Source organism: Prionailurus bengalensis, chromosome B4 (assembly GCF_016509475.1).
Source record: "Prionailurus bengalensis isolate Pbe53 chromosome B4, Fcat_Pben_1.1_paternal_pri, whole genome shotgun sequence".
In the NCBI taxonomy this organism is placed as follows: domain Eukaryota; kingdom Metazoa; phylum Chordata; class Mammalia; order Carnivora; family Felidae; genus Prionailurus; species Prionailurus bengalensis.
The window spans coordinates 138,661,883-138,689,480 of record NC_057358.1 but is presented as its reverse complement, the minus strand read 5'-3'; the positions used below and the strand labels follow the sequence as shown (position 1 = coordinate 138,689,480).

The 27,598-nt window shown below is 59.4% G+C and overlaps 1 protein-coding gene across 1 annotated transcript in view; it reads left to right on the top strand.

Moving 5' to 3' along the window:
• CELSR1 (cadherin EGF LAG seven-pass G-type receptor 1) overlaps window positions 1-27,598 on the top strand; it is a 138,119-nt gene that overhangs the window by 85,046 nt on the left and 25,475 nt on the right. The window contains exons 6-17 of the mRNA XM_043562926.1: window positions 9,702-9,859; window positions 11,046-11,209; window positions 11,650-11,775; window positions 13,207-13,373; window positions 18,681-18,866; window positions 19,902-20,015; window positions 20,899-21,073; window positions 22,115-22,256; window positions 23,898-24,018; window positions 25,881-26,064; window positions 26,402-26,503; window positions 27,124-27,218. Of these exons, the coding sequence (XP_043418861.1) occupies window positions 9,702-9,859; window positions 11,046-11,209; window positions 11,650-11,775; window positions 13,207-13,373; window positions 18,681-18,866; window positions 19,902-20,015; window positions 20,899-21,073; window positions 22,115-22,256; window positions 23,898-24,018; window positions 25,881-26,064; window positions 26,402-26,503; window positions 27,124-27,218 (1,734 nt within the window). The remainder of the gene's footprint in view (window positions 1-9,701; window positions 9,860-11,045; window positions 11,210-11,649; window positions 11,776-13,206; window positions 13,374-18,680; window positions 18,867-19,901; window positions 20,016-20,898; window positions 21,074-22,114; window positions 22,257-23,897; window positions 24,019-25,880; window positions 26,065-26,401; window positions 26,504-27,123; window positions 27,219-27,598) is intronic.

The following is a 27,598-nucleotide window of genomic DNA, read 5'->3' as shown; positions in this document are numbered from 1 at the left end:
CACACAAAAAAACCCAAACCCATCAACAGCATGTATCAGAAAACTTCTGCTAGGTCACAAATCATCGTAAAGCATGGTGTCTTAAAACATCAGATGTTTATTATTCCTTGTGATTCTGTGACAGACGCATTGGCTGTGGCTCTTTTGTAAACAGCCTACCACATGCTGGACAACTTTGGGGAGAAACATGATAAAAACGATATGTTTCGTGTTCATTTTGTACCTTTCTGTGGTTTTTTTTTATGTGTTTTACACGTTCTAAATTTTTTTTTACGTTTATTTATTGTTCAGAGACAGAGACAGAGCAGAAACAGGGGAGGGGCAGAGAGAGAGGGAGATACAGAATCCGAAGCAGCTCCAGGCTCCAAGCCGTCAGCGCAGAGCCCGACGTGGGGCTCGAACCCACAGACCATGAAATCACGCCCTGAGCCGAAGTCCGACGCTTAACTGAGCCACCCAGGCGCCCCCGTGTTTTACGTGTTCTTAAGAGTATAGCAGGAATGATGGGTGATGGGACTACGAACCAATTTTGTTTTCTTCCTTTTAACTTTCTGTTTAAAAAAATCGTTTGATTTAGAGAATGTACGAGACAAAGAAGCCAAAGTTTTACAAGTTTAGGAAAACTGTTGCCGAGGACATCAAGGTGGGAGACGAGAGAGGCCAGGTGGGGGTCTGTCGTCGCCGCCCCTGCACGGGGGGGGGGGGGTGGCATCACACTGGCTTTGCTTCTCCCACGGACAGAGCTGCACAGTGACGTGTGGTTAAGGTTTACTCTGGGCAGGGTCACCCCGTTCATCCCGAGCCTCCAGTCCGGAGTTTGACTGCTTTTGTTTCCTCTCCGGCTGCGTTTCCACGGATACAGCCAGTTTCTCGGGGACCGGAATGGCCTCCGCTGTGTCGGCCCCCGTGGGTAGTCGATAAATCTCGAACAGCCATGCTCGCATAACAGGTGCATTCCATTTGCCCATCAAATCAGAGGGCAGTGTCTGTAACCACGTTGTCCTTCATCTGGGCCTGGAGGGGTCGTGCCCCCCAGGGACGCCAGCGGGCGGAGAGAACAGTGCCCTGAGTGGCCTCTGGGAGGGTCCGGGTGGGGTGAGGGGCCCGGCCTGCGGGCGGCCCAGCGGCTGGAAGTCGCCTGCTTCTTCTCCAAAACACGGCCCCGGCAGATGGTAGGCAGCCACCTGCTGTGGAAACATACCGATTCCCCGGGACACGCACAGTCCCACCCTGGGGCTTTTGTGTCCACGGGCTGTGTGGAGAGCCCGCCTCTGCCCGGGTTCCTGGTCGCGTGGCGGTCACTGTCCTGCACCTGCTGCCTGCCTCAGCCCTCCATCCGTCCCAGCTTTCCCGGGCGCCCCTCCCCCTCCCGGGCTTCCTCCCTTTTTTTTTTTTTTTTTTTACCTCTGCCCCCACCCCCCGGACGAGGACATTTACCGACTGGGGTCCACACGTCCACCCTTGAAGGAGGAGGAAACTGAGGCTCAGAGTGTGGCCAGGAGGGTCAGGGCTGGGGTCCAGGGGCTCTCACCCACACGTGGACTCTGCCTTCTGCAATTTGGATCCAAGGGCTAGCACAGATTCCCTGACCCTGGGGGCCTTGGGAGAAGCCAGGGGCTTGTGGGGTCTCTGTGCTGCTGTCTGGACTCTGGGAACCGAGAGGGGCCTGTCAGGGTCCCAGCAGGAGCAGACAGGGCTTTGCAGGAGTGTGTGTGTGTGTGTGTGTGTGTGTGTGCACGCACACGCGTGTTAGTGAATGTGAGTGCGTGCGAGTGTGCACGTTTCCCATAAGCCCTTCTTCTCTCTTTGTCTGAGGTGGCTTTTTGGAAAGGTGACCTGTGGCCTGTAAATCCGTGCATTCTAAGTGACCTGGTCATTGCCAAGAGCTGTCGTCCTTTCTCTCCTGGGAGGAGTGGGTTGAGCGCAGAGCCTGCGCATGGGCCCGGGTCCCCTTCTGCGTGTGCCCCAGCAGGCCCGGGTGTGTGGATCCCACATGCGGAGTGACGTGAGCTTCTTATCTAGTGCCTGAAGGTTCCCCCCAGTTCGTGTCGAGCAAAGCCCCCAAGAGAAGGAACGTTACCTCAGCTTTTTAAGAAAGTGCTGTTTAAACTCCGGGGACCCCAATTTTAAGCCCTCTTATTTGTCATCGGAGAAAAGACCAGCCTCCGAGCAGATCTGCACAAACTCCCTGGCTCCCAGAAAACCTGGGGGGCCTGCTGGCCGAGCAGCGGGGGGACCTGCCCCCTGCCGGCAGGGACTGCAGCAGAGGCTCCCGGCCCCCTCACGGACCCCAAGAGCTTTTGTTCGGTGAAGGGTCGGGCTGGTGAGCGGCTGGCACCGTGCCCCGTGGATCTTTTCCAGAACAAAAGTCATCCCCACGGAGATCAGGGGCCCTCAGGAGATGGCGATTTGTATAGAGTGCCGAGCACGCAGGCCGCCTTCCAGCCCTCGGCTCCCACGTTCCCCCGCGTGTTGTGCGTCCGTCAGAAACGCACAGGGTTCCTCTTCTACCTGTGGCCACAATCGTGCGTCGACTGGAGTTAACCACCTGCCCGAGAAACAGAAGACGCTGGTGTGATGTTTTTTTTTTTTAATGAAACTCCAGAGCGATCAGCGGATTCTGACGTTTGTTGGAAATCTTTTCTTCTTAACGCTCCCCAAACAAGAGGAATCTGCTGGCCCAGTCCAGCACGTTCTCGGAGAGCGAACAAAGGAAGGACCCCGGAGCTCTGGCCGCCCCGCGTTCAAGCCCTGGAGAAGAATCCGAGGCTTTCCCTGGAGATGCGTTCACGTGCAAGCTGTTGACCACTCCTTTCTTCTTCAAAGGCGTGAAAAGAAGTTTGTGGGTTTTTTAAAACCACCGGAAAACCTACAGAAGCAAAAATACAGGGAGAACGGCCCTTTGCGCGGTTTTCTGGCTCTTCTTCCCATCCTCGCCCAGCAGCGCGGCAGCCGCGAACTCTGCGGAGCGCCCCCTTTGCGCCCGGGGTGGTGCCACGGCCTTCGCGTTCATTGTGCGTTTCGTCCCACGAGGGAGGCGCTGTTTTCACCCCTGCTTCACAGAGGGGCCTGGCGGGCAAGGCAGCCAGGGGACTTTCCCCAGTGGGGTCAGGATGCGAACTCGTCGGGGGCTGCGGACGCTGCTGTCCCGTGTCCCCCCGCCGGCCTCAGGCCCTCCCAGCTGGGCCTCACGTTGGGGCAGCCAGGCCAGCCCCAGATACACGCTGCAGAGGGGTTCGGATCCACTTCTCCGTTTTGCTCCCCGGTGACCCTAGAGCGGGTAGCTGAGAACTTGGCGGCTCTCCGGGAGGAGCTGCCCGGCTCGGACTGGTACGTAATCCACACCAGGTCACTAGCAGGTGAGGGAGTCAGGAGCGCCTGCCCCCTCCTCAGCCTCACTGTGGGCAGGAACTTGGCGGCCAGGAAGTGACCTGCCTGATGTCCCATCAGGCGTGCAGGCAGCCATTTGCTGCCCGTACCCTGGGCGGGGGATGCTGTGTCCCCAGGAATAGGTTTCCGGCATCTTTACGGAAAAAAAAGCCCAAAATGTCTGGGCTTTTTTGGTCCTTAATATATAGATATATATATATTTTTAATTTTTTAATGTTTATGTTTGAGAGAGAGCATGAGTGGGGGAGGGGCAGAGAGAGGGAGACACAGAATCGGAAGCAGGCTTCAGGCTCCGAGATGTCAGCACAGAGACCGACGCGAGGCTCAAACCCACAAACCATGAGATCGTGACCTGAGCCGAAGTCGGATGCTCAACCGACTGAGCCACCCAGGCCCCCCTGTCTTTTTGTCCTTAATATTCAACTCAAGAAGTATATATTTTGCAACTTAATTTTGGGAGAACTCGGAGTTTCGGCTGGCAATTTAGTCGACTTCCTAAAGCTGCTGAACAGGCCCCAGCCCCCCCCTCCCCCCCCCCCCCCCCCCCCGATTGCCAGGGCAGATGAGGTGGAACAGGGGAGTGAGCCGTGGCTTCGGGGCCGCCTCCAGGCCCTGGGCCGCTCACACCGGCCCCACGAGGGGAGGCAGCCCGGTTCTCGGCAAACAAGCCATTTTGTCCTCATGGAGACGCCGAAACGTGTGCTGAGGTCCGAAGACGCCTGGCCAGTTCTGTCACCTTGGGGAAGCTGGTCTAGTCAGTGTCGCTCTTGGGTTCCTTGCACGTTTCCGTGGCAGATCCGGGGCGCAGGTGAGTCCGCTCACTGTGCCTGACGTGGCCGCGCCCTGTCGTGGGATTCAGTACGAGTGGGCACGCGAGGTGACCGCAAGCGGTGGGAACGTCGGGGTGAAGCCGCCGGGTCCCTTAGCCTGTCCTTCCCACGTTCCCCCACTGCCCCTTTACTGTGCACCGTTGCACATGAATCCCTGTAGGCTGGCCAGCAGCACTGTCCTGGGGTCCACAGCTCCCGTGTGCAGGCCTGACCAGAGAGCAGGTGTCCTGGGAGGCGGTCCTGGCCCGCCTGGGGGGCAAGACCCAGTTCACACCCGCGTGTTACGGGCGGAGCTGAGGCTCGCGGTCTGGTGGTTGAGCGGAGTTCACGCAAAGCCCCGCGGGGAGGTTCCTGAGGAATTTGGTGTGGATCCTGGAAGCCTGGGCCGGTGGGGCTGTGTTCGGCAAGCCCTCCCGTCCGGTCTGAACCTCGCTGTGTTTGAGAAGCGACGGCGGGGTATGCGTTCGAGACTGCGTTTTGACTTCTCGCGACGTTCCCGCAGCCCAGCCGCATGTGAATTCTCTGGTGCAAACTTCGGTTGGTCGTTCCTGACACAGAGCGGGAATCCACTCCGTTCCCAAGCCTGGCCGCTCCAGGTATCTGGTTTCGAGGAGCCCCCGCGCCGCCTTCCCCTGCAGCCCACGTTTGAAACTGAACCCCACTCGCCTCCCCGATGAGGAATTGTTTGCAGCAGGTTAAAAGGCTGTAGAAACGTGAGCGCTTTGTAAGGACCAGACGCTTTTGTACACGCAGGCAAATCTCCACCGGCTGCTCTAGAGCATCTGGAAGGAAGCGTGGGGGAGGGTCTGCACCCAGCGCAGAAAATAAATTGAAGGGAAAGGAAGAGGGACAGGACCCTAAGTGGTGACTTCGGTTTGGGGGACGCCAGCCTTCGCCCAGCCTGTGTCCAGCCCCTTTGGTTGTGAGAATCATTGCCACGAGGCGTCTCTATCTCCCGGGTGTTTTTCTTCTGTGCAAACGGGTGGCACACTTTTAACGATTCTTAGGAGCATCCGGGCTGTTCGTTTTGTCTTCTCTCGGCCCTGTGCGCCCTTCCGTGCGCACAGAGTCTCAGCGCTCTCCTCTGCCTGTGCCCGATCCCCGCGTCAGCGCCCCCAACGAGCGGCTCAGACTGCTTTGTCTTTTTCAAACGCGACGGGTGGACGCACAGAAGTAAGCCTGGTGCTCCCACGGCCCTCCGATTTCCTTCCCGCTGGGGATTCCGTCGACGTGCCGGCCGCGCGGGAGGGGACGCGCGTTGTCTTCCCCGGGCGAGAACAGATGACCTGAGCCCAGACCAGAGGCACCTGCTGCTCTCTTTGTCCTGCTCCTCCGTCCTGCCCCGTCACGGCTGCCTGTGCGGTGACGTGCGCGCGGCCCACCCCGACCGAGCACCTTCCCTCTGTCACGCGTTTCCCTGCCGGTGACCGTCTCCGCAGGAAGGCCACGCACTGTCATCCCCGCTTCAGAGACAGAAGAAACTGGCTTTTTTTCTTGTTGAGCTGAAACTCACATCACATGAAATGAACCGTTTTATTTTTTTGAAGTTTATTTTTGAGAGAGAGAGAGGGAGGCACAGCATCCGAAGCGGGCTCCAGGCTCCGAGCCGTCAGCACAGAGCCCGACGCGGGGCTCGAACCCACGAACCGTGAGATCGTGACCTGAGCCGAAGCCCGACGCTCAACCGAATGGGCCACCCAGGCGCCCCCCAAAATGAACCGTTTTAAAGTGAACAACTCGGGGGGCGCCTGGGTGACTCAGTCGGTTGAGCGTCCGACTTCGGCTCCGGTCACCGTCTCACGGCTTGTGGGTTCGAGCCCCACGTTGGGCTCTCTGCTCTCAGCACGGAGCCTGCTTCAGACCCTCTGTCCCCGTCTCTCTCTGCCCCTCTCCCCACTCATTTTCTGTCTCTCTCTCTCTCTCTCTCTCAAAATGAAATACACTTTAAAAAGTAAAATAAAGAAAAGTAATAATAAAGTGAACAACTCTGTGGCACTTGGTGCATTTGCAACGTCGTGCAGCCCGCTGTCTCCGTCAAGATGGGAAGTATCTTCGGCCCCCTGAAAGGAAACTCTGTACCCACCAGCGGTCTCTCCCACTTTCCCCCAGCCCCCGACCCCCCGTGCCTGCTTCCTGTCTGTGGACTTGCCCCTTCTGGGCATCTCTTGGAAACGGAATCCTACAACAGGGGGCTTTGGTGGCTGCTTTCCCTCGGCATCATGTCCTGGAGGTTCATCCGGTCGGTGGCTGGTGTCAATTCTTTGTTCGTTTAAGGCTGAATCGAACTTCGGTGGAATGGAGAGGCCACGTTGTGATTATCCGTTCTTCTGTTGCCGGACGTTTGGGTTGTTTGTGCCTTTGTGCTCTCGTGAGCAGCACTACCGTGAACACCAGTGAGCGGGTTTTTGTGGGGGTCTCTGTTGTAAGTGTCTCGGGTCTGTCCCCAGCAGCGGGCGTTGCCAGGTCCTTTTAACCTCTGTGTGTAAGTCGTGCGTCTCAAGTCCCCTGCCGTACGGATTTCCTGTACGATGCCCGCCCCCCCATGCTCTCTTGGTGTTCTCCCGCCGGGGCTGACTGTGCGGTGGCTGTCATCACGTGCGTTAAGCAGGCTGGCGGGCGTGTTAGGTCGCTGTCCCTCGTGCTGCGTGTTCTGGGGCAGCCTCGGGAGGGGCGGGATGGTGGGGTTCTCCCGGGCACTTCACTGTGTCTCCCCTGCTGGCCCTTTCAGTTCTGAATCTGAGAATGTGTGGTTCTGTGGCCGAAAGGGCCTTCGCTTCTGACCTGACGGCCCCTGGTCCGGGAGCAGGAATCGAGAAGCAGGTGTTGGACGATGTTTATCGGAAACTGTCTGTTCTCCTAAAAGTCGCACTTGCTGCTTTGATGAAGTAACACCAGGTTTTGAAATCTCTCTTTTTTTTTTAAGTTGATTTATTTTGAGAGAGAGAGAGAGAGAGAACAAGAAGGGAGGGGCAGAGAGAGAGGGAGACACACGATCCCAAGCAGACTCCACGCTCAGCACAGACCCCAACGTGGGGCTTGATCCCATAAACCGTGAGATCATGATCCCAGCTGAGATCACGAGTCGGACGCTCAACCGCCTGAGCCCCCCCAGGTGCCCCTGAAGCCCGTCGTAAGGGTGGGCTGCTCTAAATACCAAGGTTGATTTTTGCAGGAGGCGGAGGGGGGAGTCTTTGCCTCGTTTTCCCCCCCATCCCGCGTGGATCCTGAAGCTCTGAGCCGGTTTGCGGTTTTGCAAACAGGAGCTCTGCCTCATTAGAGCTTTGCAAGTGTAAATGCCATTTTCGTCTCCAGAGACGTCTCCCGCCCATCCCCCCAAAATGCAGATTATACGTTAAAGATAACTCAGGGCCACACAGCCTGGGGACGGTTCTTCCCCAGGGATGGCAGCTAACACTTAAGCGTCCTATAATAGGCACTTGTGCCTGTTTTCCAAAGCGGGCTGCTGTAACAGCGCGAGCAAGCCGATTATTTTTTATACTCATCTGACTTGAATAACCAAAAGCGAAATCTTTAAGGATGGAGCTTATCAGGTCTCATGATCATCAACTGGTGTAAAAGAAACTGAAGAAGCTTATCCAGGAACCAGGATACCGGGTGGCATTAGATTTACCGAAGAAGGCTTTCCAGGAGACTCGTGTATCTCATTTAATGTCATTCTTGACGTCGCTGTAACATAGTGAGGACAGGTATTCTAATATTTGTATTTCTTAAAGACAGGGAAACTGAGGTTCAGTGACAGGCCTTGTGCAGTCAGATGGTTGGCCAAGAGGGAGTGGTAGGCTTCCCCGGCATCACCATGTACAGTGGTGCAGGCTGTGCACTGCCCAACTTGGGACGGGGTTGGGGGGGGGCACCACCAGGGTGAACAGGGCACCCCCTGGCATCACACGGTGTGGCCACCTGGCTGAGCTCCTGTTACCAGCAGCTTCTTTGTCCTGCCTTCTGGTCCAGTGTGCCCCATCGAATGGATGCTTCTTTATTCCTCTGAAAACCTGAAGATTTCTTTTGGCATCCACTGTGTTGTTGTTATTTTCCTATTAAGAGGTACGGAGGTGATTTAGTTAATCCTCTATTATGTTTACAGCTCCTCGTTTCCAATACTGTTGTAAAGAAATACAAGTTTGTATCGTCTTATAAACACAAGCGGATCCCAGAACTCTCAAGTGGGGACACTGGGCCTGTTGGTTTTGGGGGTGATGGGAAGGATTGCTGAGGGCTGGAGAAGGCGTGTGTCTGTGGGGAGGAGGGAGCCGTGTGCCGACTGGGAGGCCTGGTGGCACTACGCGGACCACCAGCCACCCATCTGTCTGAGAGTTGGACAGACGGGGGAGGTTGCCTGGCCCAGCCCGTACCAGCCCTCTGGCCACCTGCTGTATTTCTGGAACTTTGAGACCCGCACACTCACGTTGTCAGGCTCCCGGCCTCGCGCTGGAAGGATGTCCGAGGGCTGTCTGGGTGGACGTGCTCAGTGTCCTTGAGGGACAGGCCAGGAGACCGGTGGGGGACGCCCGGGGACAGGGGCGGGGCCGGCTGGGTGTTACTGTCATTGGACACTAACCACAGCTTCCTTGAGAAGGGAACCTGCTTCTTCCAGAAGTGAGCCGGTTACCCCCCAAGTCACCGATTCCAGAGGAATTCTTGTAACCAGCCCTAGGTGGGGAGACTGTGTGTGAGGCCCGCAGGGACGGCCGAGGGGGGAGGCTTAGGAGGCAAGTGGGGCTTGGCCTTGGGGCATGAAGGGTGGTTGACTTTGGGGCCAGTAAAGGGCATGGGAGGGTCACTCCGGGACGAGGAGAGGCCCCTGGGCCCAGGAGTGACCGGGAGCACCCGGGGGTCCACGCTCCAGGAACATGGAGGGGTGAGCAGGAGCCCGCTCGGGAGGCGTGTGGCCGAGGCGTCCCAGGGCTTTGGCGTTGGCTCCTGTAGCAAAATACCACAAACTAGGTGGCTTAGGACAACACGGTAACGCAGGCCAGAAGGCCGCGGTCACCGTGTCCGCAGGGCCCAGCTCTGTCAGCGGGCACCAGGGGACGGTCCCAGATCCCGGTGGTGCCGGGGAGCCCCTGTGCTCCTTGGCCTGCCGACGCAGCACTCTGTCTCTGCCTCCGTTGCCACGTGGCGTCTCCCCGTGTGTCTGTCTCTGGGCCTGCCTTGCAAGGTCACCGGTCACATCGGATCAGGGTCCCCCCCCTGCTGTGGCGTGACCCTGCTTAGCTAATTACACCTGCAGACCGTTCATTTCCAAATAAGGGCACATTCGGAAGCTCTGGGAAGGACGTGAATTTCAGGGCTCCCCGGTACAGCCGCTTTGGGGGAACTAATTTAAAACAAGGCCGTCCACATGTGGCCTGGCCACGTCCTCATCCCCTGCGGACGGGAGGCATGTGCTGGCGCTGGTGAGCCCACCGCGGGCGCTCGAAGGGGACACACTCATGCCTTCCGTGCTTTCTGTTCTCACAGCCCAACATCGGCCGCCTGGGCCTGCCCCACGGGCCATCTGGAGAGAAGGTGGCCGTGGTGACCGTGGACGACTGTGACACGGCCGTGGCTGTGCGCTTTGGCGGCCTCGTCGGGAACTACAGCTGCGCTGCCCAGGGCACACAGAGCGGCTCCAAGAAGTGAGCATCCCCGGGGCTTGGCGGGGGAGGCCCAGGCAGTCACCCCCTGTGACGGCTGCTCCCAGCAGGGTCGTCCAGGGCGGGACCCTGAGGCAGGGCACCTGGGGCCCCACGGCCTGGCAGGCCCCGTCCAGGCTGGAGTCCGATTCCCTCCCCTTGTTTGGGGCACCTTCCCTCTGACACGTTAGAACCTTCTAGAATAAGTCCTCTCATCAGTTCTGCCGAAAGTAATGGCCAGACCAACCCCGAACGGCCTGGCTTGTGACGGCTGGCTTGATGACCCCAGAGACCGTGGGATCGCTGGCCTCGATCCACCAGGCACGGGTCCCTGCGGTCCGGTGTTGGGTCAGTAAACCTCCCTCTGGTACGTCCCGGAGGTTTTCTGTGGATCATCCTAACTCGGAAGCCCAGACAGCCCTAAGGCCAGTTTTGTGATGCCGGCCCCACCAGCCAGAGCTTTGCTCCTTCCTGATTGCGTCGTGCTGGAGTATTCAAGAAGCTTTCGACATCCACAGTTGGGAGGACCCGATCCCATGCCGGGTCATCCTAACTCGGAAGCCCAGACAGCCCTAAGGCCAGTTTTGTGATGCCGGCCCCACCAGCCAGAGCTTTGCTCCTTCCTGATTGCGTCGTGCTGGAGCATTCAAGAAGCTTTCGACATCCACAGTTGGGAGGACCCGATCCCATGCCGGGCACGGGAATGAAATATGCCTGTTTCCCCCCACCCAGCTGTGCCCATTGTACTGAGAAGAAAGCTGTCGCCTGGAGACATTAGACCCCTTGCCCAAGGCCACCCCGCTGCTCGTGTGGAACCAGGGCTCTCGCGTGCTGTGACCTCTTTAAGGTCATCAGAGCCTGGGTGGGGGGGAGGGGTAGTGCCACGATTTGGCATTGACTCGTGCCTGCTGGGCTGCGTGTTTGGCTTGGATCGGCCCAGGCAGTGGGTGGGACTCCCGTTTGCCCGGCTCTGATGCAGGTTTGAGGAGTCTGAGGCACAGAGAGACGTGAAGCCCGTGGTGGCCCCAGAACCGGGACCTGCCGTGTGTGGTCTGACCTGTGGGCTGCCCGCCTCCCCTCCTCCCCGTTCAGTTACGGACGTTCAAGTGGATGGGTGTGCCTGGCGGCCACCGGGATGTTACGGCAGCTTCAGGGCCCCCGACGCTGTCTCTCACCTTTGCCCCCGCAGGTCCCTGGATCTGACCGGCCCTCTGCTCCTGGGAGGCGTCCCCAACCTGCCCGAAGACTTCCCCGTGCACAACCGGCAGTTTGTGGGCTGCATGCGGAACCTGTCCGTGGACGGGAAGAACGTGGACATGGCCAGCTTCATTGCCAACAACGGCACCAGGGCAGGTGCGAACGACCGGCCGGGGCGTTGGTGGCCTCTTCCACGTCCTGGGCAGTGACTTCTTCCTAGAGCTGACCACACCTGTGTGCAGCTAGCGGTGGGCTGTTAGGAGGGGGGCCCGGGCTCACGGATGTGCTGCTCTTGGGGCCTGGGCGTTTGGGGTGACACCGCCGGGCTGGGCAGGGCACTCGGTCCCCCGGTCTTGAGCATGTCACCAGGTGACCCGACGTCCCTGGACACGGGCAGGGCTTCCTGTACCATTCCGGGTCTGACCATCGGACTGCCACCAGAGGGTCCCGGCCTGTCCGCCTCCCCTCGGGGCTGCTGCTCACCGGGCTGCTTTCGCACCGCGGGGTTGGCGTCGGGGGCAGTGACCGGTCCCCCCGAGGCACGATCCCTTCACGTCTCCCGCTCTGAGACCGTACCGCGTGCCCTGTGTCCTCAGGTTGTGACGCTCAGAGGAACTTCTGTGATCGGACATGGTGTCAGAACGGGGGCACGTGCGTGAGCAGGTGGAACACGTATGTGTGCGAGTGCCCGCTGCGGTTCGGCGGAAAGAACTGTGAGCAAGGTAAGGGCCTGGCATCCGTGCCCGCCCGACCTCGGGGCCTCGGACGCATCGCTGTCGGGTGACGGGGCTCACGCGGGCTGGCGCGGCCAGGGCCGCAGCCTCCGATGGCGTGTGCGTCCCCAGGCCTGGGCCCGGCGGGGAGAGAGGGTGGGGATGGGGGGGTGATGCAGGAAGCTTTGGCTGCAGGGGGGGCCCGGCCGCCGGTGGGACACACGCCCACACCCAGAGTTCCTGTTATGGAGGCCGTGGGGCCCGGCCGGCCGTGGCTGTGCCAGAGTGAACAGATGCCAGCGTTGGATTTGTAAGAGCAGGAAACAGACGGGCCGGGGCCCGTGAGGCTGTGGTCCCCCAGAGGCAGCCGCCAGCTGGCGTGCCCTGTGCTGTTGGCGGGTGCGCCCCGCCTGGGGGATGTTCCTCTGTGTGACAGCCGGGGTCTGGAGGACACGGGGAGGCTGGCCGGCACCCCGTTTGTGCAAGGGTAACGCACAGATGGGGTGTTGATCCAGCTCCGTGGTCCCCCCCAAACATTTGGAGCCCTCGGCTGGCCAGCGGCCTTCCCACCTCTGTGCCCACGACCAGGAAGAGAGAAACAGTGGCCCGCATACCTGGGCATCGGAGCCCCCCCCCCCCAGACACAGATGAGGGCTGGTTAGGCCACAGGGTCGACGTGTCCCACCGGGAGACCACCCTCCCCACAGCCCTGCCCCCGCCCCACCCCATCGGCTCCCCACACAGCCCCGCCCCCGCCCCGTGGGCTCCCCCCACAGCCCCGCCCCCGCCCCGTGGGCTCCCCGCACAGCCCCGCCCCCGCCCCGCGGGCTCCCCGCACAGCCCCGCCCCTGCCCCGGCGGCGCCCCACCCAGTAGGTGTCACGTGGGGCAGGGAGGTTGGGCTCACCACGCCCCCCAGCACCCCATCTGCTGAGCCCAAGGATTCTGAGCCACGACATCCAGCCCGAGAGCCCCCCCCATCATGCCCTGGCCAGGGCTGGGAACCCCCAAGCCCCAGCCTCACTCCCCGGGAAAGTGGCGCGTGCCCTACCGGGTGGGCTTCTGTAAGCCGCTGGCTCCTGTGCTCGGAGACCTAGAGATGGACGCCCGAGACTGGCCTTAGTTTTCGTTTGGTTGGTTCGTTTATTTTTGAGATAGAGTGTGAGCAGGGGAGAGGCAGGGAGAGAGGAGAGCGCTGACAGCTGAGAGCCCGACGTGGGGCTCGAACCCACGAACCGTGAGAGCACCACCTGAGCCGAAGGTGGGCGTTCAGCTGACCCAGCCACCCAGGTGCCCCTGAGACTGGCCTTTGTATTGCAGTGGAAAAGGCCCAGAAATTTTTCCCTCTCCTCTCCCGGGAGCCCGTCCTGCCCCCCTGCAGCCGGCAACGGTTCTCAGAGGCTCGTCTGATACCTGGGGCCCCGCGTTTCTGTGTCCGCAGTCATGCCTCACCCCCAGCGCTTCAGCGGGGAGAGCGTCGTGTCCTGGAGCGACCTGGACATCACCATCTCCGTGCCCTGGTACCTGGGGCTCATGTTCCGGACCAGGAAGGAGGACGGCGTGCTGATGGCGGCCACCGCAGGCATGGCCTCCAGGCTGCGTCTCCAGGTGAGGGGGGACCACGTCCCACCCCGGGCGAGCTGAGTGGGGCAGCCAGAGCCGCCCAGGCAGCACCCCCCCCCCCCCCCAGGAAGCACGGGCTCCCCGCGCACACAGGCAGGGAACCTCACCCCTGCGCCGCCTCCCTCCAGGGAACCTCACCCCTGCGCCGCCTCCCTCCGCCCGCACCGGCCCGGCGGGGTCCCCAGAGTGAGGAAGAAAGGAAACACGAGCCTGCTTTCCCAGCCAGCCGCACAATCCCGCCATTCATGCCAGGGAAGAGCGCAGGGAATCCGGTGTGCAGCCACGATTCCCCCTGGGGGGATTGATTCCAGCACTTTCTTTTCTTCCATTATTCCTGAGACGGGGGGCGGGGCGCACGGGCCGGCTGGACCCAGCAGCCCAGCTCCTCAGCTGCGAAACTCAGCCAAGGCGTGTTGTAGACAGCGGCTGTGCCCTGCGGGCATTTCGGAACTAGAGGGGACGCAAGCTGCACCTTCAGGTAGAGATGGGGGGCCCGGGGCTGGGGTGCCGCGTGCAGGTCTGCGCCCCGCGCTCTGCCGGGGCTTTCCTCGACGTCCCGAACGCTGAGTCTCCTCCCGCGTGTGCTTTCTTTACCTTTTTGCAATTTGCTGTGTTGTCTATTTTAAATGTCAGATAAGCAGAGTTCCTAAAAACCTTTTATTTTCTTTTTTTTTTAATGTTTATTCATTTCTGAAAGAGGGAGAGAACACAAGCGGGTAAGGACCAGACAGAGAGAGGGGGAGACACAGAATCCGAAGCAGGTTCCAGGCTCTGAGCTGTCAGCACAGAGCCCGACGCGGGGCTCGAACCCACGAACCGCGAGATCATGACCTGAGCCGAGGTCGGACACTTAGCCGACTGAACCACCCAGGTGCCCCTCCTAAAAACCTTTAAGAGATGGTTTAAACACACCGTATTCGTTAATCTCTGTGCCACAAAGAGCTCCCCCTGCATTTTCCCAGCCCCACAGAGATTTCACTTGGAAAAACAAGGAAAGTTATTGCCGTTTGTGGAAGTCACCCAGCGGCCCTGTCAGGCTGCCTTCGTGCCTCTGGCCCAGTGTCCTGGTGGCCGGAGGGAGGGGCTCTCACCCTCGACGCCAGCCTGCGGTTTTGCGATATTCGAGGGCCCAGGAGACCCTGCCACCCGGGGAGCCTGGGTACGGGCCTGCTCTCTCTCGGCTCCTGGTGCCTTCTGTCTACAGTGACGGGGGGAACAGGAGGTTCTTGAGTAAACCCTCCACCTCCGAGCCCCTCGGCCAGGGGGCCACACCCAGGGATGGTCCCTCTTAGAAAGCCCACTTTCTGACCCTTCTCAGAGCTGATCCGCCTCCTGATGCAGCAGCGGCACGTGGGACCTGTTCCTCGCCAGTGCCCTGGGCCCAGGGACTGGTCCTTCTGCCCAGTGAGGAGTGGCCTTAGTTCCCAGAGTAGGCTGTGCTGTGGTCAGAAGGTCAGACGTGAGATGGACCCCACGGAGCGTCCACTCCAATCTCTTTTTGCTCAGCAGAGGCCTAGAGACTCTGGGCTCTGGGCCCCGTGGTTCCCTTGTGCCCCGGGCTCTGTAGTGCCCACAGGACCCCCTCCCATCGCCCCTGTGGGCTGTCCACCTGGAAGCACTTGGAAATGGCAGGGGCAGCGGGTGGGGACACAGGCACTGTCCAGCGCCCCCTGTGGGCTCTGTGTCGGAAGTCAGTGGGGGCGGGACCTCGAGGGCTCCCAGTGGACGGGCAGGCCCCAGACTCGCCCACGGATCAGTGAGGACAGGGTGCCAGGGGGCCACGACTAACCCTCTCCGGGCAGGGGGGCTGGGGGCTCAGAGCCCTGACGGAAGCCTCTCTGTCTTCCACCTGCCCGGCTCACCTGCGTCACCGCTCAGCGGCATTTCCAGCGCGGACCCATTCGGGGGTGCTGAAGGGGGTACCTCTGTGCCTCCGATAATTTCAGCTGTCGCTGTTTCTCCTTAGTAGCTCGTGACTTCAGAGGTTTCCAGGCAGTCCCAGAAGCTAGGTCCGGGCCAGAACTTGGCAAGCACACTTTTGCCTCAGGATGGCATTTTTCTCTGTGGTTATCTCACGGTGGGAACAAATTAAATTGGCTCTTTCGATTCAGGTGATGAATTGGAACTTGTAGGTTCTCCTTTGGCAGCGGGGTCTCCGTAGGAAAAAAGTATGCTTTCAGGAGGAACAACACTGAAAGCCGCAGACTCCCGTATTGTTTGAGTAATTACGTCATGGGTAGCTAATCCAAAAATTTAGGTTTTTTTTTTTTTGGCCAGGGACTGTGGCCAGCCCCTCCCTGTGGAAGGCTGGGTGGCAAGAGTGGTGGCCTTGGGGGGAATCCTCCAGACCTCGGTGGCCACCCAGAAGGGCGCTCCAGGGCCCGAAGGCCGGTCAGCTGGGCGTTACTGGAATGTTCTGGGTTATTGCCATGTGGTGTGTTTGAACACAGGCCTCCTGCAGACCCTGTAAGCTCTGTGGGGCAGCCGCGTAGGTGTCCCTGGCCTCCGCGGCAGGCCAGACAAGCTACGTAGTCCTCTTGCAGCCCGAACAATTTGGGTAATTGCACTCAGGCGCCCTCGCTTCGCCGGCATTGTCAAGGGAGATAACCTGGCCATTGTTGAATGCTGCCCCTCTTAAATCCGGCGACAGACCTGAGGTGGTGAGCAGTTGCTGTGCATGGGCCTGGAATTCATTCTGTCGCCTTTGTCTGTAGACATATGTCATTTTTATTGTTGATCCACTGGCCTCAGGGTTTTGTTGCAAGGAAAGAGCATAGCCAGGGAGATTAAGGACGTTGACTTAAACTTCTGTGGACAAATGGAGACAAAGCCGAAAAAGGTAAAAAAGTTCTCTTTATTTCACTCTCGATTAAGACCCAAAACCAAAAGGGGCGCCTGGGTGGCCCAGTCGGTTGCGCGTCCAACTTCGGCTCAGGTCACGACCTCACGGTTCTTGAGTTCGAGCCCCGCATCGGGCTCTGTGCTGACAGCTCAGAGCCTGGAGCCTACTTCGGATTCTGTGTCTCCCTCTCTCTTTGCCCCTCCCTTGCTTGCACTCTCTTTCTTTCTCTCAAAAATAAATAAGCATTTTAAAAAAATGAAAGGAAAATAAACATTAAACATTTTTTTAAAAAGACTAAAAACCAATATACGTTATTGGTTGCATAATCTTGGTAATCACTTAAAAACATTTTCTGTTTCCCATTATGATTTCTTCTTCGATCCTTGGGTATTTAGAAGTATGTTTCTGGATTAGCAAACAGGTGGCGTTTTCTAGTAAATAATTTTGTTGTTGATTTTTGCATAGTTGCAGGTCAGGGAAGGCATGCTGTGTGATTTCAGACCTTTGAAATGTGTCGAGACCTGCTTCGCAGCCCAGCATTTCATCGTTTCTTTGTGTATGTGGCACCTATGCCTTGAAAGAATGTGTGTTCTATAGCTGTGTTCTGTAGTGTCCTATATACATCAAGTGAGTGAAGTTTGTTAATTGTGGCATTCAGACTTTCTATGTCATTGTTGATTGTTGTGTCTGCTCAGTTGCTGAGAGAAGTGAGTTTTAAAAGTTTGCAACCCTTCTTGTTCCTTTTAGTTCTGTCGAGTTTTGCTTTATACGTTTTGAGGCTATGTTATGAGGTGCATACAAATTTAGAATCGCTTTATTTTCCTGGACAAGTGACTCTGTCATACTATGAAAATTGCCTTATGTCTAGAATTTTTTGTTTGCCTTCATATCTACTTTGTCTCCCTTTGTCTCACTCTACTTTGTCTCACATTAATAGAGCTACACCAGCTTTCTTTTGGTTGGTGTTTATGTGATGTGTCTTTTTCTAACCTTTACTTTCAACATTTCTGAATCCTTATATTTTATGTTCGTCTCTTTTAAGCAGTGCTTTCATTGTTGTTTTTTTTAACCTATTCTCTTACTTGAAGCCGTCTTTAAACATGAGTATCTTGGGGCGCCTGGGTGGCTCGGTCGGTTAAGCGTCCGACTTCGGCTCAGGTCATGATCTCACGGTCTGTGAGTTCGAGCCCCGCGTCGGGCTCTGTGCTGACGGCTCAGAGCCTGGAGCCTGTTTCAGATTCTGTGTCTCCCTCTCTCTCTGCCCCTCCCCTGTTCATGCTCTGTCTCTCTCTGTCTCAAAAATAAATAAACGTTAAAAAAAATTAAAAAAAAATAAAAATAAACATGAGTATCTTAGGTTAGTTGCAGTGCTGTTTTCCCATCTCCTTACATGTCTTTCAACATGGTAGCTTCAATCTTGTCTCCCGAAGTGTAACATTTACCTACAAAAGTAAGTCTAATGGTCACCTGAATCTGTCTCCTTGAAAGCTCTGTGATTCCTCAAGTCTGTCCTCAAGTCTATGTCTGATGATTCTATTTTATGGATCCACCCGGGGCGGCGGGGGCGGGGGCAGGGGTGGTCTGTTTCCATCCATTCTTTCTTGTGTCTCTTGGGTTTTCACACACACTGTCTTATCTCCTTGGGTATGTGGTTATTTTTGATCGAGTGCCGAACATCGTATTGAAAACACAGATCATTTGATGCCAGAATGGTGGTGTGGCTGTCCCTCGTGTTTGCTTCCGACGGGCACCCCCACATACCTTGGGTGGGTTCCGAATCCCAGGTTCTGTCATCCTAGCCCCAGGAGCCTGGAAAGCTTTGCTCCTCTGTTAGGCTCAGCTGACAACCATCAGCGGAAGGAGACCCTGAGCTCCTTTCTGCAGATTTCCATTTTCTACCTGGTCGTGGCTCTGTAACCCAGCCTTGAGTCACTCAGTACTGCATCTTGTGTTTCTAGGTGTTCTCAGGAAGAGGGTTGGTCCATGAGGGGAAACAAGATCTTGGCGTTAAAGATGTTTTCTTAAAACAGGAATGTCTTAGGCCAGTTACTTTGCTTATGGCTTTTTGTGTGTGTGTGTGTGTGTGTGTGTTTTTTTGGTACGTATATATAAATGTGGTGGCTTGAATCCCATCTCAAAAAATGGAACATCTGCCTCCACAAATAAGAGCCCGATAATCATCTGAGTCTGTGACTGTTCCCAGTAATTAAGCCCCCCGTGAGTTATCTTGCCTGCCCTCTGTCCACATTTGACACTTCTTGCCACGGAAAAAGGCATAGGATCTTGAAGAGTGTTACGGGCAACAAGAAATTACACTTGGCCTACTTTTTAAGGTTTATCTGTGGCCCAGTGCCCTGTTTGCACGGCTCTGTTATGTAAGTGACCGCAGAGTGTTTTCTGTTCTGCTGTCGTCACATCAGTTGGTAGGTCTGGCTCTCCCTGTCCTACAGATCCTGAACAACCACGTCCAGTTCGAGGTGTCCCACGGCCCCTCAGACGTGGCATCCATGAGGTTGTCCAGGTCACGCGTGACTGACGGGGAGTGGCACCACCTGTTGATAGAACTGAAGAGCGCCAAGGAAGGCAAAGACATCAAGTACCTGGCGGTCATGACCCTGGATTACGGGATGGACCAGGTGAGTTGGCACCTGTGCCCTCTTTGGAACAGGCACCTTCGCCGGGCCTACGGAGAACCGAGTGACCCCTCCACGTGCCGGGACGTGCCGGAGCCCTGGAGGGTTTTGGGACACGCGTTCGGGCCCCCCTGAGTTTGGGTCTCACATCCTGCCTTACTGCGGTCCCCAGTGTCTGTGCCTCCTCCCCCTGCCGGATGGCCGGCTCCTGGACTCAGGAACTGGACCCCATCCGTCTGTTATCCCATCGTGGTGCCCTCGGCACCTGCAGCAGTGGTCTCTTTCAGCAGAGCTGACCAGAGTGACGACTGTGGCTTGGTGCTGTGCCTCTGGGGCACACAGATAAATAACACAAGGGTCCTCGCCCTCAGGGTGGGTGGCGCGTGAAGGTGGGTGAGCAGATGAGCCTGGGTGAGCAGAGGGGGCGAGCGACGGGCGAGTGGCATTCAGAGCATGCTCGGTGAACCACACTGGGTTTCTACTGGTGGCAGCTGGTAACGAGAGGCCCTTTTTCTGGGACGCCCGCCCACTTCGGGGGCTGCTTGTGAGTTTTCTGCCCTCGAGGTCTAGGCGCATCTCCCGCCTGGCTCTGAGGATAAACAGCTGTTCTGTTCCACATGCGGCCTTGCAGGGCCTGAGGGTCCAGCAGCGACGTTCGTACATGCCTGCCGTCCTGTTCGTTCTTTCCATTCGCTGCTGTCTTCTAGTTCACCAGCACTTTCCTGCAGTGGCTCATCAGCGGTGCCCCTTGTGGAGGTGGGAGGGTTGCCCCCGTCCCCCCGGCCGGCCATCTTGGCTGGGCCGGGCGGGGAGGACGTGCATCCTGGGACCCGGTCCCCACTCCTGCCTGTCACACACAGACGGCTGCGTTCTCCCCCGAGAAGGCCGAGCCCGGCTCGCCCCTCTGTTTGGAGGCCCACGTGTCCTCGGGCTGTGGGGAGCTTGCCCAAGTGACCGCGTCGTCAGCCTCTGGGCGTGTTCTTCCCAGAAGATGTTTCCGGAATGTGGATGTAGCCCCCCCCCCCCCTCCCGCCACAGGACACGGTGCAGATCGGGAACCAGCTTCCGGGGTTGAAGATGAGAAGCATCGTCGTGGGCGGCGTGTCCGAGGATAAGGTCTCCGTGCACCGCGGTTTCCGGGGCTGCATACAGGTAGGGCAGAGCCGTGGTGCCCGCCCCCCACCGTGGGCAGCTCAGGGCCCTTGGTCCGCCTGCTGCCTTTCAGTGAATGAGTCATTCGTCTGATAGCCGACCCAAGCTTAACAGTCCCGCTTTCAGCTTAGACCCGTCCTCCCCGTGGTCCCCTCCGGCCCTCCCCCCGCATCCCCATCACCGCGTCACCGTCCACCACGGCAGCTTTGCCTTCACGTCCTGTGTGCCTTCACATGCCCCCCGCTGCCTCCCCCGGCCACCCCCCCCCCCCAGGCCCACCTGAACCTGCTCATCCCCCGGAGCAGGTGTCCTAGCAGCAGCCGGAGTGACCTGTCAGTCGAGTAGCTCCGCTCATGTGCCCCTGGCCTCCCGCTGCAGGAAATGAACTCCCGACCTGCCTCCCCTTCACGGCCCCCACCCTCCTCGGTGACCGGGCAGTGCCATCTCTGAGCGCCAACCCCCTCCCCCCCCCCAAAGCGCTGTCCCGCAGCGTGGAACTCGCCGTGTGCGTCCCCACCGCGGTGATGTGCGGGCCGCCCCGCTACCCGGATGCCCCCGGCTCCCACGAGACGCCACCTTCGTCGGCGGCCGCGCTCTCCCGCCCCCCGCATTCGCTTTTCCTTCAGGACACCAGCCACGGAAGTGTCGGAACGCGGACTCGCTCTGACTCCGTTTCCGGGCGGCTGGTCTACCCACCTGGCGCTCACGCCTGCCATGGTTCCACCTCCCTGCCCCCCACGCAGGTCCCAGCTCTGTGCATACGTGAAGGGCTGCTTTTTGACGACCAAGAGAACTTGGGGCCCTCTTACCCCCTGGTTACTTTGGGGGGTTGCCCCCCACCCCAAGACACGGGGCTGAAGCCGGCTGCCCCTCTTTAACTCAGGGGGTGAGAATGGGCGAGACGTCCACCAACATCGCCACGCTCAACATGAACGACGCCCTCAAGGTCAGGGTGAAGGACGGCTGTGACGTGGAGGACCCCTGCTCCTCCAGCCCCTGTCCCCCGCACAGCCGCTGCCGCGACGCCTGGGACGCCTACTCCTGCATCTGTGATAAAGGTGGGAGCCCCGCCCACACCCCCCGCACCCTGCAGCCCCTGAGCAGAGGGCCGTGCTTTGGGCTCGAAAACACACGGAGGAGAGCGGCCTTGGAGCAGCCCCCGACCCGTGCGGGTCTGCGGAGGGCGGAGCCTTGTCACTAAGGAGTGCTCCCTCGCTCTCCTCTTTGTTTATATTTACTTATTTTTGTATTCGCTTTAAATGTTTATCTCTGAGAGAGAGAGAGGGAGACTGCGAGTAGGGGCAGAGAGAGAGGGAGACACAGAATCCGAAGCAGGCTCGGGGCTCCGAGCCGTCAGCCCAGAGCCCGACGCGGGACTCGAACCCACAAATCGTGAGATCGTGACCTGAGCCCAAGTCGGATGGTCAACCGACTGAGCCTCCAGGCGCCCCTCTTTTAATTTTTTTTTTTTTTGAGAGAGAGAGAGAGAGAGTAGGAGAAGGGGCAAAGAGAGAGAGAGGGAGAGAATCTCAAGCAGGGTCTACACTGTCAGCACAGAGCCTGATGCGGGGCTTGAACTCACGAACCATGAGATAGTGACCTGAGCTGAAGTCAGACACTTAACTGACTGGGCCTTCCAAGCGCCCCTGGGCCTTCTCTTCTTAAACTTCGTTCCCATGTCTGGTCCTCACCTGAGGCCCAGGGGACACTCCGGGCTTTATCCTCAGGGCACAGGATGAGGGGAGGGAAAGAATTCGGGAACAGCCCGCACTGTAGAAGATTATACTCTCGGCCTGAACGTTGAGGTGCTGCCATCCTGCTCTGCTCGTCCCCGTCCCCCGTGTGTCCCGGGGAGGCCGGGGCCTCCTGCCCTCCCGGGGGGCCCCTTTCTCTGCCTTTCCAAGTCTGACCCACCGAACGTTTGTGCTTCCCGTGACTCCCCCATTTCCCTCGGGGGCATAGCCCGGAGAATTGGGGGGGCCACGATGGATCGCTTGAGACGTCTTCCCCTGCAGGCTGGGGCTCCGGAGGGCGGGCCCGTGATGCCTCGGGCAGATTCTGGCGGGGGTGGGCGGGGTAATGCTGGCCTGTCCCCGCAGGGTACTTTGGAAGGAAGTGCGTGGACGCGTGCCACCTGAATCCCTGCGAGCACGTGTCGGCCTGCGTGCACAGCCCCAGCTCCCCGCGGGGCTACGTGTGCGAGTGTGGATCCAGCCACTACGGGCAGTACTGCGAGAACAAGTAAGACGGCCCGCCTGTCGCGTCCAGCGGCTCCTTCTCGTGACGCCTCTCCTCTCTGTCACTTAGCACAAAGATCCGTAGGATTCCAGATAACACGGACGTGGCCGTTTGTTTGTTTTTCAAATTGGGCCAGAACCGAGTAAGAGTGTAACTGGCACCTGGGACGAACCGCGTTTGAGCGCGCTCCCACTGCGGGGACAGACAGCGTGACTCACGTGTGTAGAGCCCAGCCGTGCACAAAGCAGGCGGGCACCGGGGTGCGGGGGGCCAGCCCTGCAAGCCGGGAACAGAGCGTGGCTTTTTGGAGGCCACGGAAGCCTGGCAGAAGCGTGGTAGGATCGAGCGTGGGTCTCAGAGGGCCCCGGCCGCCGCGCGGAGCGCGATGGGAGCAGGTGAACGCCGGAGGCAGGGAGGCCGGGAGGCTGATCGTGTCCCCGAGGGCTGGCATTGCAGGGGCAGAGGGCGGCAGAGGCGGGAGGGGGAAGGTGCCCCGCAGCTCTGGGGTCCCCAGACTGTGAGAGCAGATCCGTGAGCACCTGACTGGAGCCCCCGGCTCGGCAGTTCTGGCGTGGTTATTTTTACGCCCCTGCTGTGTACACAGTCAGTACTTAATAATTGCTTGCCAGGCGAGTGAGGGAGTATGAGACGTTCACTGCCGGCTGGGCGGGTGGGTGGACGGAATGCCATTAGCCGGGACGGTGAACACGGGGCGGAACCCGAAGGACGTTTGCTTGGGGAGGTGCGTCCCACAGGTAGGGGGTCTGCAGATGATGCTCCGGTGTGTGGTCAGGGTGGGAGCGGAGGTGGGTGACAGTGACAGGCAGCGGCCAGAGCCCGGGAGGGGTGAGCGTGGCCTCGTGACCTTCGACGCCACACGTCTCCGGGCCTGCTGGGCTCCCAGGGCACGACTGGGCCTGGGTCGTGATTCTGAACCCACCACTGGCTCCAGCCCATGGCTGCACGGAGCCGACCACAGTCCAGGTCACATCCGTGAAAAGGCAGCTCTGAGCGTCTCCGGGGACGTGGCCAGTGTTTGACTCAGGGCACCCAGGAAGGCGTGGATGCCCCGGAATCCCTTACTCAGGATCTGCCCGCTGAGGACTTTTTGCCGATAGGCGCCCCCCCCCCCCCCCCCCCCCCCGCCCCCGGGTCCTGCGGAAAGGTTGCCCAGGGCAGTCAGGCTCGGTCTGCTCTGTTGGGGCTGGGGTTGAGAAAGTCTGGCCCGGCAGTGGGGTCACTTGTCACTGAGCGCCCCCGTGAGCCAGGCGTCCTGGGGTGGACACCGATGGGTGCCATCCCCACGGCTTGGAACGTGGCGAGGTCACGCTGATGGGACGTAAGCCCAGTTTGGGGTGCTCGCCTGTTCTTCCGGGTAGAAGAAAAAATAGCGAGCAAACAAATCATTTTAGAAATAAGTTTTGCAGGTAGAAGCCCTCCGGACATGGGGCCCCTGGAGGCTGGGATCCTGAGGGGTCACGGGAGAGTGAGGTTGGGGACGAGCAGGGGGGATACGGAGGCCACTGCAGGGGGAGGGAGGGGCCCAGAAGCAGGGTAGCTCAGCCTCCCGGCCTGCGACAGTCTTCCTCTGGCTCCAGGAAGGGCTATGCACACCTTCCCTCTGCTGGCCTGTTTTCCCAACAGGATCGACCTTCCGTGCCCCAAAGGCTGGTGGGGGAACCCCGTGTGTGGACCTTGCCACTGTGCCGTCGGCAAGGGCTTCGATCCCGACTGCAACAAGACCAACGGACAGTGTCAGTGCAAGGTGAGGCCCGGCCCGTGGGCGGATGGAAGCCGCGTCCCCACCGCCACCTTGGGGAGCCAGCCCCGCGGGATGGGCGAGTGCAGGGACGCGTCTGTTTGGACACAGATGCACACACCCATGCGTGCACACACACACACACGCACCTCGACATGGACATATATGCACGTGCACACACACATACGTACCTGTGCATGTGCACACACATCCACCTAGACATACACACACGTGTGCTCAAGCCCTAAGCCCCGGGAAATCGCGACTCACCGATGTCCCCGGTACACCTGGGCTGGTCTTTATCCCTGTGCTGGTTTGGCCCGTGGGAACCCGAGTCCTTGGCCCCGCGCCCCGCTGGTAACCGGAAACAGCCTCTGAGAGCCTGGCTCACCCTCGCACCACTGCCACTCTCCTGCTTTCCTGGTCTTTTGTCAAATTTCCTCTCCGTGATGGCTGTAAGTTTTAATCCATGAAAAGCTTTGGGGCGCCTGGGGGGCGCAGTCGGTTGAGCGGCCGACGTCGGCTCAGGTCACGGTCTCGCGGTCCGTGGGTTCGAGCCCCGCGTCGGGCTCTGTGCCGACGGCTCGGAGCCTGGAGCCTGCTTCCGACTCTGTGTCTCCCTCTCTCTCTGCCCCTCCCCCCTTCATGCTCTGTCTCTCTCTGTCCCAAAAATAAATAAATGTCTAAAAATATTTTTTGAACTATGAAAAGCTTTGCCTGCACCCCACCTGGGGTGTCTGTCATTGTCCTGCATGGTGCAGTCACCTCATGGTGCCAGTCTGCCACAGTGCTCTCGGGACAGCCCGTGGGAGACCGCCCGCCCCCCCCCGCCCCCGGGTGTCCTGGAAAATGCCACGCACCTTCAGAATCGTGTCTACACTGCTGTGTCGAGCCGCTGGTCACTTGAAATCCAGAGGAGAGATCTGCCCCCCTTGATGAAGGTCGCAACTGCCAGGGCGTAGGGTTGTGCCCACCCAGGGAGGGAAATGGCCGTCACGGGTACTCTTGGCCGTTTAACATCAGTAACGTCCCCCGTGCACCATGGTGCTTCCAAAAACCGAACGCTGTCTCCTGAAACGCTTACATCTGCTCCAGCCGGAGCAGGTCAGGACCGGGCCAACCTCATGGAGCCAGACTGGGTGGGTCATCTGTGGGAGGAAGGTGGGGAGGGTATTTGGGAAAAATGTACCTGGGATTTGTTCTCATCAGAAATTACAGAAAATGCACAACAGTATCTAAAAGGTGACGGTGACACCCATCTCCCCTCCGGGGGCGACTGCTAACATTCTAGGGCCTTCTCCAAGACACTCAAACACACACAGTGGGGACAGTCCCACGCTCCTTCCTGACACAGGAGCCCGGACACTGGCCGTGGCTCTGCCCAAGTCACGGCCCCATCCCAGTCTTCAGCGGGGACGCTCGAGTGACCTGGCAAGGGCAGCGTGGCCGGTCAAAGCCTGGATGGGCACAAACCCGGGACCTTGCAGTCTGAAGCCCGTGCTCTTGGCCGTCACCCTGACCTGCCCCGTGGTGGACACTCAGGTGGCCTCTGGTTTCTCTCGGTTAAAAAAGACGTGGCAAGGGCCATCCTTGTCCTTCAATCTCCATTTGAATCCAGTATTTTCTAGGACAGATAGGCAGGCTTCCCACAAGTCTTTGCTAAGAAGTTAGAAGGGTGCTTTCCTGGAGACTGCACCTGCCTGTCCGCCATGGCGGGCGCCCGGGAAGCCCCCGGCGGGGGGCTGTGGGTGGAGGGCAGCAGAGAGAGGCCCAGGAGTCGCGCTGTAACGTTGACGCGCTCCGGAAGAATCGAGGTGTAGAGCCCCGCCCGTGTGTGGAGTCCCACGCACGGCTTCTGGCTTTCGCAGGAGAATTACTACAGGCCCCCGGACCAGGATGCCTGCCTGCCGTGCGACTGCTTCCCGCACGGCTCCCACAGCCGCGCCTGCGACATGGACACTGGGCAGTGCGTCTGCAAGTCGGGCGTCATCGGCCGTCAGTGCAACCGCTGTGACAACCCTTTTGCCGAGGTCACCATGCTCGGCTGTGAAGGTCCGAGCTGCCCCTTGAACCCCGCAGGCCACGTCGCAGGGACAGGCTGCTGGGCGTGTGCGTGCGTGCGTCCACGTGTGCACAGAAGACTCCCGGGGCTTGGGGAGGGTCGGCAGCCTCCCGGCCTGCCTGTGTCCACAGGAGCTTCAGGTGACCTGGCCCTCGCGGAGGGCATGGGTCAGAGCCAGGGCCCCGCCCTCCCGCGTTCTCACGCCGGTGAGGGAAAGTGTAGGGGTCCGGTTCTCGACACGGGTGCAGCATGTGGGGCGCTGTGCACCCTCGCGGCCACGGCCATGGCCACGCCCGGCTGAGTGGCTTTCTTTCCCCCGTCCCCCAGTGATCTACAATGGGTGTCCCAGAGCATTCGAGGCCGGCATCTGGTGGCCGCAGACCAAGTTCGGGCAGCCGGCCGCGGTGCAGTGCCCCAAGGGATCCACGGGTAAGTGCCTTGGCCTGTGGCATCCATTCCAGGCAGGAAATTGGTCGAGGCACGTGGCTTACGGGAGACTTGGCCGAAGCATGGGAACTCACGGGACGTTCTGCGTTGACGAAATGTTGTTCCCTTAACTGTCAGTGGCGAAAGCTAGAAGGGCTGTAACGCAGACACGAAGGGCATAGTGGCCGGGATCGGGCAGGCCGCGTCGCTGTTCCCAGCACTGGGTTCTCTGTCGTATGGGGGTGGGAGCCGCGTCCACGCCCCGAGGGGGGTCGGGAGGTCCAGTGAGACCACGCATCGGAGTCGGATTCGCAGCAGGCGTGGAGACAGACAGACAGATGCTCGTCATTTGGCAAACGACGGAGCCGATTTCTCTTTTCGTGGACTTGCTCACACGTTTGCTCCTGATCGCTGGGCGGCCCACGTGGCCCCTGACATGAGGGGAGAGAGGTTGGGAGGGCCTCTGGCCGTGGCACCTGCCTGGCCCCGGCCCCACCCAGGGCCGTGCTTCACTCCTGGAGTTCACGTCCCCGCTGAACAGACGGGATTTGCGTGCATTCAGGTAGACGAGCATAATTAACAATTGGAATTTCAGGGTTTCCTCTCTGTTCCCCGCTCCCCAGGGAATGCAGTCCGGCACTGCAGTGGGGAGAAGGGCTGGCTGCCCCCGGACCTCTTCAACTGCACCACTGTCTCCTTCGTGGAGCTCAAAGCCATGGTAGGCCGGGCCTCAGGTGGGGGGTGGTGGGGGGCGCGCACGCAGCGGGGTCAGGAGAGGGGGCAGGTGCGAGGCCTCCGCATCGCCCCAGCCAGGGGCTGGGCATGGCTTGGGCGCATCAGGGCCCACGTCTGTTCTGGGCACCCACAGCCGGGCGTGGCTGCTCCTCCCGTCGGGGCCGGCCCCGCGCCTAGATCTGGAGACGCGGAGTCCCCACGTTCCGGTCCCCTGCCCCCGATCTCGCCCGTTTGTCCCCGCGTCTCGCTCTTTGTTCTTCCCTTGGCGGTCTCTTTCCAGCGCCTTTTGGCCTGACAGTCCCTCCTTTCTGATTCCATAGTTAATGACCAAAGTTCGTTTTGGGGTTTTGGACTTTTAAAGTC